The sequence below is a fragment of the Sarcophilus harrisii genome, chromosome 3 (assembly GCF_902635505.1).
Source record: "Sarcophilus harrisii chromosome 3, mSarHar1.11, whole genome shotgun sequence".
Classification (NCBI taxonomy): domain Eukaryota; kingdom Metazoa; phylum Chordata; class Mammalia; order Dasyuromorphia; family Dasyuridae; genus Sarcophilus; species Sarcophilus harrisii.
In genome coordinates this window covers 290,541,529-290,555,053 of record NC_045428.1, presented here as the reverse complement: position 1 = coordinate 290,555,053, position 13,525 = coordinate 290,541,529, and the positions used below count along the sequence as shown (strand labels likewise).

Below are 13,525 nucleotides of genomic sequence, written 5' to 3'. Positions count from 1 at the left end.
TAGATCATAGATTTATCTTTTATTTATATTTGGTATCTTTTCACCTGACCACCATGAACATCTGTTTCAAAATATAGTTCAGATAAGCAGGAATTTATTTTTATTTGATAATCCAATATATGAAGAGAGTCTCAACTTCAGATCATTTCCTTGTAGTTTTAACGTTAAAATTAACATGCTACTTTTGATAAAGTTGAAGGCCTCAGAAACACAAAAATTTAACAAACTATCACCAGCAAACATTTACTTCACAAAAACCTGTAAAACTGAAATGAAAGTAGAAATGATCCTTGAAAAGCCTGACCAAGCCTTTTCACATTTTTATTAAGAAAATCCTCATATATATGAAAAAAAAATAAGTAATTTACAAGTACTTATACTAATGATTGCTATGTGCCAGGCACTGTTAGGTGCTGGAGATACAAGCACAAAAAAGAAAACAAATCTTACAATGTAATCGAGGAGGCCGGAGGCCACAGGTTCATATAAAAATATACATTGAATAAAAAGTTAACATATATAAAACAGTTAGGGAAGGAGGACCCTAATATTTGGAAAGGACCAGGAAAAATTTCATGAATGAGTTTCATCTTTAAGGAAGATAGGGATTCAATGAAGTGGAGATAAAGAATTCATTCTAGGCATAGGGTACTGTCAAAGGGAGGATGTAGTATTGTGAGAAAGATAAAAGTGGAGTTTGGACAGATCACAAAATACCTGAAGGAAGGAGAGCAATGATGAAAAGATGGAAGACAGATTGAGATTTGAAAAGTTAAACAATAGTTTATAGTTTATTCAAGCCACAATAGAAAGCCACTAGAGTTGAAGGGGGAATCCTAAAAGCTTACACACTCTCCCACACTCACATACTCTCACTCTTTCTCTCTCTCTTTCTCTCTCAATTGGGGTTAAGTGGCTTGCCCAGGATCACACAGCTAGGATGTGGTAAGTGTCTGAGTCTAGATTTGAACGCAGGTCCTCCTGACTTCAGGGCTGGTGCTCTATCCACTGCGCCCTCCTACTGGTTTTTCTTAAGCACATTGAGGACTAGGGATCAAATGGGACAATTGCTCAGGTATCAATTACATGAAGAATTTCTTATAGAAATACTGAAAGAGAAGGTTATTTGACTGTGGAGTGAAATGGAAGAGACTCCTCCCCTAAGACCCGACTTCAAATCTCCAAGTGAATTGGGGGCAGGGAGCAAGGGGAAAGGGCTCTTTAACTTCTTCCTGTTCTAATTGGCTACTTGAGAATACTTAAGACTGCAACTTCTGCCTGGTCCTGATCCTACCTATCATCTTTACCTACCGCTGCTTGTGGGCTGGCAAACAATTGAGATGGAGGTCTTCAATCTGTGGAGGGATTATCTGGGACTAGCCAATGTGGTGGGGGCTCTCCGGAAGGAAAAACTGGAGCCCCGGGTGGCAGGTACAGAACCAGGCCCAGATCCTGGACCCAGTCTGAGGCAGGACCTCCTGCCCCCCAGGAACTCCCTCTGCACCTTTTGCAAGCACAACGGGGAGTCTCAAAACATCTACTTGTCCCATACGCTGAAGGACCAGGAAGGCCGGGTGGTGTGCCCTATTCTAAGAAAATATGTGTGCCCACAGTGCAGAGCCACGCAAGACAATGCCCACACCAAGCGCTTCTGCCCACTCACCAGCAAGGACTACATATCTGTATACAGCTATACGACCCGCAATTCAGCTGGCAAACGAGCCACCCTGAGGAGGCCATCGGAGGAGCTCAACTTGACCAAGACCAGGACCAAGAGGCTTCCTATAATTCCTGAAGTAAAAACTCCCACCAGGGTTTTGGAGGAAAGCAAGGCTGGCAGTGGCACATGTTCAACAGCTCCACAACTCCACAACCATGAACTTTAGCTTCTGCCTAAGAGAACCTTACCTTAGGAGACCCAAGCACTTGCTTTGCCAAGCCAGCAGACAGAAGGACAGAAAGGATTAGTATGGGACAAAAGAAAGAACATTCAGGGCACGGGGGCAGTCTCTGTCCAGGGCCCAGCTCTGCTTCAACTCCTAGATTCCTGGTAGCTTTCCTCATTGCACAGCCCCTTAATACCACATCTGGTACCACAAGCCCACCTCCTGACTCTCATCCCGGTTCCTACCTCTGTCCCTGACAATGATTTGCCTTAAGGGACTCCCATTTTAATGGTACATACAGGCTGAGAACTAAGCCCCAGAAGGAGAGTGGACAGGTCTACTGGGTGAAAGTCTGCCTGAGACATGACCCTAACAACAGGACTGGGGATTCTATCACTCTCCTCCAGTCCTCAGTGACTGGCATGCAGGTTTGATTCCCTTGATTATTCAATGGACAAAACTGATCTGGCACAAGGGAATGTTATCTTGTTATAAAAAGGCCTTTTGTGAATTCTGGAGATGAGTGGCATTTCCTTACAAGATCCTCGGCTTTCCTTTACACATCTTTTTTAAGATTTGTTATTACTTCCAAAAATAAAGAGAAAGACCATTAAAAAAAAGAAATACTGACATCATATTCATTTTTTCTGTCCTTTTTTACCTTGAAGTTTAAACTACAATTATTTTTGGGATGATGTGGTTTAGATGAATTATCATCTAAAGCTTTCTGCAGACGATCTCTCTCCATGCTGATTTAAAAGGTAATATTACTCAATTTTTCACCATTCTTCATATTTTGTAAATTGAGTTTACATTCTAAATATCTTAAACTGCTACTGTCCTTGGCTAGTGTTTCTGTGTTTCTTGGGAAATCAAGTGTTTTCTGAATGAGGTGGGCTTTTTCATACCTATTTTAAATTTTTCTATGAAAAGGTGCCAGAGTACATATATTATCCTGTTTTTCAACTTAGGGATTTTAACAGCATATTTCAAGAAATCATACCTAAGGTATTATAACATAACAAATCAAACAACTCAATAGCTGTAACAACTTCAACCTCGCCTGACATCATAAATCAAATCACTTCTATTAACAAAGTAAGTAACAACATACTAAAAGCCACCAAATTCCCTACCCAACTCTCTGGATACTCCTCAGTAGCCACAGCCACAGTATAACCAAACACCACTCTCTAATCCCTGATAAATCTTTCCTCCCAGATAAATCAAAAATACAATCAACCCCCCAAAAATACTATTTAGACTTACAACAATCGCACAACCCAAACCCCCACTAATCACAAGACTTTAACCACTGTACACAGGATGTTATAACATTTGACTTGTCATCTGTAGTCTCTTATAATTACTGTTGATTTTGATCACTGATTCAAAGTAGTCAACCATGTGCAGAACCATTTCAAAAGTGGCACCCATTTTTATTAGAGCCCAATTTTTAAAATTATTTTCACCTTGCATTTATAAACTGAAAATTGCAATATACTCTAAAAGAAAAAAAGGGAGAAAGGATTGCCCATGAAAAATTGAGAAGATGTCCACCAATTGGGGAATGGCTGAATAAATTGTGGACCGTGGTATTCTATAAAAAGTAAGGAGCAGAATGCTCTCAGAAAAACCTGCAAAGTCCTCCATGAATTCAAACAAAGTGAAACATACTGTATATAAAGTAATAGCAATGTTGTGGGATGATCAGCTGTGAATGACTTTGCTATTCTCAGCAGTACAATGATATAAGATTACTCTGAAGAACTTAAGATGAAAAGTGCTATCCATACCCAGAGAAAAAGAACTGTGTTTTAATAAAGATTGAAGCTTACTTTTTTCTTTTACTTTATTTTTTGAAGGGTTTTTTTTTTGGGGGGGGGAGGGGTCTATGTTTTCTTTAAAACATTGTAAAGGGCTGAAACTCTGAATAGGTACACTTGAATCAGACAACAAACCACTTAAGGCTAATTACCTATTGGCCAATAACTCTATTAGCATTTTTGGAATTTCTCTTCTCTCAGTTAATGCTAGCTCAAAGCTTGGGGTTAGGAAAATCTTAGACCGGATTAGAGGGCGGAGAGAGATAAGCCAGTCACTTTGGAGGAGTAAGAGGAGAAGAGAGGTTGGTGGAGATTGTGTGGCAGTTTTGCCCATCCCCTTTACTTTTCTCCCTAAAGACCAAGGACTTTTGCTTACCCTGACTCTGACTGAGGCCTCCAGAGAGCTAGCCTGGAACTTACACAACATGACTTTTGTGGAAATATTTTGCTTAACTTTACATTCACCTTCTTATTGGGGGTGAGGATGGGGAAAAAGTTAAAGAATCTGGAACTCAAAAGTTTTAAAAACAAATGCAAAAAATTGTTTTTAACATGTTGCTAGGGAAAATAAAATATTTAATATCAAAAAGAAATGAATACATACCATAACTATAAAAACCAAAAATGTATATTCATTCTACATCTTGATTACATGACCCCTCTCTAGGAGTGGATAGCAGGTTTAGTCATTAATCCTACTGAAACATAGTTTTTATACTGCACTGATCAAAGTTGTCAGTGTTCAAATCTTTTTTTACCCCTTTACAATTCTGCTGTATAAACTTGTTCTCCTGCTTCTGCTGCTCTCTGTTTTACACATCAGTTCAGATAGAACTTCCTAGATTTATCAGAAAATAGCCATTTTTAAAATTTCTTATAATACAATAATATGCTATTTCTTTCATACACCATAATATAGCTAGCTATTCCTAAATACTATATGTGTGTGTGTGTGTGTATGGGTCATTTTCCTTTTATATCTCTGATAGAGCTACATAGTAGTGTCACTAGATCTAAAGGCATATACAGTTTACTAACTTTGGAGACATGTTTTCAAATTGCTTTCCAAAGTATTCAGAGCAATTCATAGCTTCAACATAATATAGTATTATATCTGCTTCTCTGTAGCCCCTCCAACAACCATCATTTTCCTTGTCATCTTTAAACTGATGGGTAGGAGCAAGTAAAACCTGCACTACTTCAATTTGAATTTAGTGATCTGAAACATTTTTTTCATATGGCTGTTGATAGCTTATATTTTCTTCCTTTCAAAATTGCCTATTCATATTATTTGACTATCTTTTGGGAAATTAACATTTTATTTCTATTACAATACAGCCAATTTTGTGTTTGATCTATGGACGATGATATAAGAAATTTTAAGGGAGGAAAAAGAATTCTTTGGCTAAGAATATGATGAGGTCCTTGTCTTCAAGGAAATGTAGATGATGTATGTACCAAAAAAGTAGTTTAACAATAAATGAAATCATGTGAAAGAGAAATATCATTATTGAAATAAACAAGCACTTATTAATTACCTATTATTACATGTCAGTCACTACATATGCTAAGTGAAGAAAGGCAAAAAATAACCCTTGCCCTAAAGGAGTTCACAGCTTAATAAGGAGACAAGCAAACAAGTTTGTACAAACAAGATCCCCACAGGACAAACGAGGTCTATCAGAGATAAAACACTAACGTACTAGAAAATCTTACAGAACGTGGGACTTTAGGAAATTTGAAGGAAGTCAAGAGAAGACGGGGATGAGATGACGAGAGGAAGGTAGAGGAAGGACTGTTTTGTGTGAGGAACAGAAAGGTGGTATTACTGGATCAGAGTCCTTGGAGAGGAATGAGGTCTAAGAATACTATAAAAGTAGGAAAGATCCAAGTTAATTTAGCATTAAAAAAACTGTCAATGTTATATTAGATCCTAGAGATAATAGGGAGCCTCTGGAGATAAATAGAGGAATTTCTCATTCCTACAGTGCTAAAGTGTCCTAGGAAAACTCCATGGGAAGGATAACTATAATTTAAGCAGGTGTATTTAGAAGGAAGGTATTTCAAATGATATGAATCAAAACTGAGTGCTGAATATGAACTCTTTCAAAGTCATTTCACCAAGCTGAGACATAAATAAAAAGAATTACTTCATTCACAAGGAAAGGACCTATTTTTCAAGTTTTGTCAAATAACTAATGGGGAAAAAACCCTGAAATTTTATCAACTTTTTCAAGAACTATTCTCATTACCAGATCTTTAATTGGGCATCAGATAGAGCTTTAATAGGCTGTTGGTGCACCTTTCCTCTTAAATGCTGCCCTCTACTGGGTAAAACTTCCCATAGGCTTAATAATGAAGCAAAACACAGCATAATAGCATTGACAAAAGCTAAGAAGTTCTAACTGAAATGCTGTTTTATAAATAAAGTTTTGAAAAAGTTTCACCTGTTTTACTTCTCACCCATCTTCACATTAATATGTGTAGATTTGTTATCATTCTTTAAAGTATTAAAATAAATTAGTTGCATATTAGTTGTCCAGGTATTAAAGTCAGACTTTTGATACTTGGACAACTAATACAAAACTAATTTGTTTGTTTGCCTCAGAAACAAGAAATCTTAATAGTTACTCAGTTGGCAACTGCGCTAATTGAAGCAGTCCTGTATTCATATCTTCACAGTTTACATGGGAAATCAATATACTACAAGAAGAATTGCTAGCACCTCTCAATAAGCAGTGAATAAGCAAGCACCTTCTCTACAGGCACTGGGGAGACAAAGGCAAAACAACTAATATCTCATCAATGAGCATAGAGTCAATTGGAGATTATATATACATTCATAAGGATGCACAAAATAAATGCAAGGTGCTTTTTGTTTGTTTTGGGAGGGTTGGGGAAAGAGTGGATCTATCAGCTGAAGGAATCAGGAAAAAGCTTCATAGATATCATGGCACTTCAGATTTAAATGAAACTAGGATTGTCAGACTACTGAATAAAAATTATTAGGGGCATAACATACAAACACCTTTCCCAAAATTATTATAGTACAAGGGCCAAACAAGCTACATTGTGGTTGTTACTATACAAATGTTTTTCATGTAGATCATATGTGAATCTCAGACTTATCTGTCACAACAATATTTACTACACTACATGAACAAATAAATTATAATCACCAAAAATCACAGTTAAGTTTTCATCAGAAAAAGAATAAGAAATTCAATGAAGGTTTTGAAAATAGTTTTTATGAGGTCAAAAGTGAAGGAAAGAAAACAAATCATTAAGAAAACATTATTTACAATCCTTGTCCTAATCTTTCAATTGGAAAGATTGTCACAGACAGTAAACCCAAATAATCATATTTAAGAGTAATAATGGTAATATACTCCACAATGTGTACTTTAATAATGAAAAATTACTTTTCTCTTCAATACTTGGAAAAATATATGGAAAAAAATACTGTTAGCAGCTTTCAGGAAACTGGCCAGAAACATCTGTAACACACAATAATTATTGTTCATCAACTTAATTTTTACCATTGAAGAGATTCTAAAATGAATTCAAAACCTTCAATTTAATTGCAACTATAAAATTTACTTTTTCTTTATTAATCAAAATAAAAAATTATATTCCCCAACATTTATAATCCTCATTGAGGATACAGATACAGATACAAATGTTTTAAATTTTAAGTGGGGTATGATTTAGTCCTCCTAAACTCTATTTCTAGTTTGGGAAACAAGTGATAGTTGGTTAAAGGGTAAATTAAGGGTTTAGCTCATCCATCTTGTACTTAATCCTCCTCCCCCTCTCAGTATGGGAAAAAAGTATAGGATCATCTATTTAAAAGCGAAGGAAACCTCAGAATCCAACTCTCATTTTATAATCAAGGAAAATTAGATGCAAAGGGATAAAGTGACTTGCCCACAAGTCATCCAGGGAGTTATCACATATAGAACCTGAAATTAAGTCTCCTCACTATCCTCTAAGAAGGATCCCCCAGAAAGGAGGAAATCAATATAACAAAGTTGATTGTTTTGTGATTAAATGTTGTTAAAGACAGATCATGTCTCAAAACCATAAAATCCTGACTTTGAGAAGTCTTATAAAGGCTTTTTCATTAATCAAAGGATTAATTTGTTCAGTAAAGCTAAAGTGTTAAATTTATTTTAGCCTAACAGAATTCTTAAGAAGTATGGATTTGTACGTGTGCAAAGGATTCCCAAAGCACATTTTATTTTCTAATAGTGGCAGATGCTAATAAGACAACAAAAACATGTCAATTTATGAAATTCTAAACCTGAATTTGGTAATTTAAGAATCTTAAAAGACCACCTAATAGTGATCTACACATAATCTGTGGCTAGATCAAAAGTCATAAATTAAAAACCTCATATCTTTAAGATTTCTGATTCCTTGAAAGACACTTCTAAGAATCCTTAACTTCTAGGTGGGTAATGACCAGTTTCTTTTTATCTAAACTTCTTTATGTCATCCAAATAGGAAAGTATTCTCCTACTTATTAGATCCATATAATAAATATTTGCTGAATGATCCCTTTATAGAAGAATATTGTTTTTAATTTTGTCAGATACTAATAATGCTCACTATACTTGTGCATTATCAGAGCATCACTTGGAAAACATCAAGCTGAATTTTATTTCTTGCATTTAGGGGAAAAAACAGGTTCTTTTCCTACTATTCATTCTTCTAATACAAAAATAAAATCTTTTAAAATTAAACTTAAAAAGTCTTCTCATTTATGCCAGTCACTTAACACTTATTAAGCACCTATTATGTGCCAGGCACTGTATTAAGGGCTAAAGTTGCAAAAAAGGAGCAAAAGACTTCCCTGTTCTCAAGCAGCTTCCAATCTACTGGAGAAAAAAAAAATGCAAACAAATATACACAAAACAAGGTATACACAGTAAAAATAACAAATGGAAAGCACTAGAATTAAGAATGGATTGGGGAAGGTTTTACACCCTTATACTCACATAAATAAACTTTCAAGTATTTTGTCCTCCAGACATTAAAACTAAATATATTACCTGATAAAAGTACAAGAAAAAAGAATTATTAAAGAAAAAACTACCTTTGCTTTATGAAAAATTTAACTATATGCCTTCTTCAAAAGAAAAAATTCAAACTTTATTAAATAATTACTCTAAAAGTCTACCTAATATTTCACCAAACAGTTTTTGGAAGTATTGATTACCTGTTTGGCTCTCTAACAGATAGCCTCACAGAGCTAATATTCAAAAATTTGTGAAGGAAAATGTTATCTCTACAAGCTAAGCATACATTAAGTACGTTAATGTTTTATGTTATGAAAAAATATCAAGAATGTTGATTTTCATACCAGCAAAATTTGTAAAATGAAATCTATGATTATTTCATAATTTAAAAAAATAATATATAAGGATTGTAACTATCAGGCATCCAAAGTTGACATGCAATATACGTAATAGTTAAATAACAATGTGCAAAAATGGATTATAGTTTCTGACAAAAATAACAACTATGACAGCTCTTAGTGAACCTATGGATCCCTTTGCAGAATGTTTTTAAAATGTGTAAAATAAAATGCATAGGACTACAAAGAAAATTAAATATAATGAAAGTTAGCAAAATATTTTTAAAAAGAAAAAAGTTCAGATTGCAAATTAAGAAGGTTTGCTCTATCTACATCTATCACTGAAAACAATAATGCTTCATATGTGAAAACATGTGATAAGACTTACCATAAAGTTAAAAAGAAAAAAGCAGGTATCTATTAAATATCTACAAAGAGTAAAAGATCCCTTTTCATTTTAAGTTGCAAACTGCCTGCATCAATATTAAAATATTATAAATGTAATGTTTGAAATGTATTATAATGTATTATAAATATTAACATAACCAAACAAAAAACAAAAGAGAGAAAATGTTTTATGGGGTTTATGTGTATTTTAAATGGAACCTTATTCAAGGACTAAAATTCTTTAAACAAAACAAGAAATGCTTATTATGAAAATTAAGAACAAAACCCTATTCCTCATCTTTGTCCCAACGTCTATTATTAGATATCAAAATAAAATATGAGAATAAATTAGTCAAGTAAGTTTTTTTTGCTATTCTTTGATGCTTAGTTTTTCCAGTTTGCTTCAATTCTATTTCCGATTTTCTATTTGCATAGCTAAGAAATAGTAATCAATAAATAGATTCGTCTTGACGTGATACAATATCACAAATAACTTGGAAGATTATATCACTTAAAAAATTCCACAACTTGTTGACTCAACAGATTCTCACCAATACCCTTCCCTTATATCTAAATTACCAATATTGCCTAAAATGAAAGGAAAAAGTTTAAAAAGTCAGCATTAATACTAAATTAATAAGTGATATGGATAAAAGATCTATAATTGGAACTTATGTATTATAAAACAAGATCCTTAAGACCAACCAGTTAGAAATTTTCAATCATTTTTGAAAGATTATAAAGAGTGTCAACAAAATGTTCAGTTAAAAAATGCAATTTCCCCCATGGGGGAAAAATGCAGTCAAGACAACAAAAGGCTTCAAGTTAAATTTAAAAAACAAGAGCTCCCACTATGTGCAAATATTATACCAAATTAGAGTTTGTGAAATTTGCTTTGTCCTAATCCACAAATTTCTGGATGTAACAGAAAAAAATAATACACAGGAACTGGTTTGTTATTACCCCAGTAAGACAATGCCAGATGTGTATATATTTTTAAGTAACAATACTGACAAAATATATTGCAAATGTTGAAACAAAACAACCTGATGATTTTAATATCTTTCAGATTAAGTTTTAAGAATCATCTTTAAAATGTCTTAATTCAGGCATTGATCAATAAGCACATATTGGGGGAAGGGGGTGTTATTGTCAACAACTTTTTGAAAATTTCGTGTTTCTACATTTAGCTAGAATTCATATCAGGCCTTTCTCAAAAGACTAAATTTTCAAAGTTGAGGAAATAGAAAAACTCAGAAAAACTGACAAATTTACGTGACCTAATACTAAATTGCCATTCAGAAAAAAACTTAAATAAAAGTGGAGTTTGTATAAAGGGTATCCCAAAAGCCTTAGTGCATTTTGAGTTATAAAACCTTATTTTTTAAAAAAAAAAGTTCAAAATGCATTAAGATTTCTGAAACACTTTGTACATGAAAGTTGAATCCAATAACTTCAAAATTAAAAAGCCTTAAAGAAAACATCTATATTCTTATACTAAATGAGCATAAAGGAAAGATTTTTTTAGTGCTGGAAAACAAAATAGCAAGTTCCTCAAAACAAACAAAAATACCCACAAACGTTTTCACATTTAAAGAAAAAGTTTATAATTTTTTTCTGTGTGTAAACCAATGTGTTCCTTCAAGATGCAATCAACACTTCACTAGCACAAATACTGTGAAAAGGTTATGCAAGTCCCTCTCTCTTTATCAGCTGGTGCCAAAGTCTTGAATGGGGTTACTGCCTAGCCAGATCTTTTTCCTGAGATAAATTTTATTATTTTCCTTCCGTCCTTTTTACACACCACTATAAAGATGTTATAAATTTGGGGGTTATGATGCGGGCATTTGTTATTCACTATAGACATGAGGATTCAGGGAACGCAAATACAAGGTGATACCACTATTGATATTTGTCTTCCAAGTTTTCATCATTAGATAAAACAGGGGGAAAAGAATTCAGTAAAAAAAGAAAGGCAAACCACGATCCTATCACGTTCACACATCTAAAGTCAAAAACACCTTGTTAATTCATGATACTGCCAGGGACACAGTGATAATCGGTAGTGGGACTTCACTGCCTATAAGGGGCACTCAATCTCTGCAAGATAACTTTGTCCCCCTAACAATCATAGGGGCACAGCTGTTTCGCATGATTTTCTCTTTCCTTCAAATCACACTATGCATCAAATCACCATTACCAAGCAAAACTCTCGGCAGATTCCTTAAACAGCCAACCCCCCAGCAGCCTGCATTCACTCAACAGAATTCTTTTTGGAGGGAAGGGCTAGGAAAGAATAAATCTGAGTTTCCATTATTACTATCCCTCCCCAGCAATAATCTCTATAAAAAAGAGATGGGTGAAGATAAAATAATCTCCAAATATCGTTCATTGAGGGAGAAGGGAGAAAATCCTTTCCCACTTCCAGGTACAAAAAGGCAGTTTTTTTTGGGGGGGAGTGTTTTGAAACAAGAACCAACAATAAAGTCGGAGGGGTGGGGTGGGGGGGAATACTACAACCACAAGCATCCAGCGCCATCACTCACATGTGGAGGAGAAACTGTAATCTAAAAACTAATTCGTGCAACATGAGACTAATTTATAAGAAAATAACACGGCTTGGGAAGAGAGGAAAGACTAGGATGCTGTGGAGGGAGAGGTTAGTGAGGCAGCTGGTGCAAATAGGTATTAAAACAAACAACAAAAAGCTGCAACAGCAGAACTCCAGGGAACACACAGGACTTGTTGGAAGAAGGAAAGCAGACAGCGGGCTGGGGGGAGGGGTCGCGGAGAGGGGCGCAAAGGCGCCTGGCCAGCCACCAGGATCCAGATAAAGGAAGAAGTGGCTCACGCCGAGGTACAACGGTGGTGGGAGGGAGGAAGGAAGAGGTGAGTGTAAGGGGATGCTGCAGGAGTGACTAATCCGATGCAGCCCGGCTCCAGGAAGAAAAGGGAGCCAGACTACATTATCTATCCAGTCTACTGGCTCCGATTAGTTTCAAAGGGTTTTTGCAGTGGAGTTTGTCTTAAAGGTCCGCAGGAAGAAATAGAGAGGGCGAAAAAAAGAAAAGAGGTGCAGCGCTTCATTGGACTTTCGCTCGCCGTCTCCCTCCCCAAGACCTGGGCGGGAGTCGCCCACCTCCGGCTGCAGCAGCTCCCAGAGAGAGAAGGGAGGAGAGAGGGGCAGAAGTAACGGTCCCGAGGACGCGGGGATAGCAGCACAACACTAAGCACTTAAAAGAAATAAAAACAAATCAAACTCGGGCAAAGGGAGCCGGGCGGAGCGCGGAGGGGAGGCTGGGCGAGACACACCTCCCCCCCGGAGCCCACCTCCTCCGGCCCCGGAGCCGGGAGCCTCGTCTCCCGCAGATGCGCACACGCATGCACACGCATACAGAAGAGACAGCCGAACGCGCGCCCCCTTGCACACTTGCACACTTCCCACACTCCGGCGGGGAGCGCGCGCGCGCGCCCCGACGAGCCGCCCGAGCAAGTCCTGGCCGCGCACCGGGGCAAAAGTTTCCAAAGTCCGTCACCCCCGCCGCGCCTCCAACGGCCGACCCCCAACCGCCTCTCGCTGCGGCGCCCCAAACTCCCCAGCGGGGACCTCGGGGAGCGCGAGCGGCTCCGCCCGCCTCCCCCGGCGCGGGGCTCCAGCTTCACCTACCGCAGAACCGGGAAAAGAGCAGCGGGAAGAGCAGCAACAGCAGCAGCGGCGGCGGCGGCCGGAGGAGCCGGGCTCCGGGGGGAGAAGCGGGGAAAGTTGTGCTCTGCCGCCTCCGGGGTACGGCGGAGCCGGCCGCGAGGTCCGCGCCATCCCCCCAACCCTCCCCCCGGCGCCCGGCCCGCCTCTACTGGCCCCGGCGCCTCGGGCTCCGGGCAGCGGCGGCCGCGGCAGCGGCAGCTCCGCCGCGCGCGCCTCCGACTCGCTCCGATCGGGCCGCCGCCGTGGCCGTTGCCGCCGAGTGACACTGAGCCCAGCGCTCGCCGCTGCCTCCACTCCGCCGTCGCCGACGCCGCTGCTGAGGCTGAGGCTGGAGCCGCCCGCCCGCCGCCGCCGCCACGGC

At 37.8% G+C, this 13,525-nt stretch overlaps 2 protein-coding genes across 2 annotated transcripts in view; one reads left to right on the top strand and one right to left on the bottom strand.

Annotated features, from left to right (window-relative positions):
* The window catches only part of NECTIN3 (nectin cell adhesion molecule 3), a gene marked incomplete at its 5' end in the record, with an annotated part of 174,030 nt that extends 160,721 nt beyond the window's left edge, over positions 1–13,309 (bottom strand). Inside the window, one exon of the mRNA XM_031961279.1 lies at positions 13,126–13,309. Coding sequence (XP_031817139.1) covers positions 13,126–13,309 — 184 coding nt within the window. The remainder of the gene's footprint in view (positions 1–13,125) is intronic.
* On the top strand, positions 1,341–1,886 carry LOC100930169 (nanos homolog 3-like). The gene has a single exon (XM_003763576.3). The coding sequence runs from the start codon at positions 1,341–1,343 to the stop codon at positions 1,884–1,886; it is 546 nt and encodes a 181-aa protein (XP_003763624.1).
* Positions 13,310–13,525: the final 216 nt, after the last annotated feature.

Bases quoted from the DNA above. Each gene is read 5' to 3' on its own strand.
- LOC100930169 (XM_003763576.3), top strand. From the start codon at position 1,341: ATGGAGGTCTTCAATCTGTGGAGGGATTATCTGGGACTAGCCAATGTG.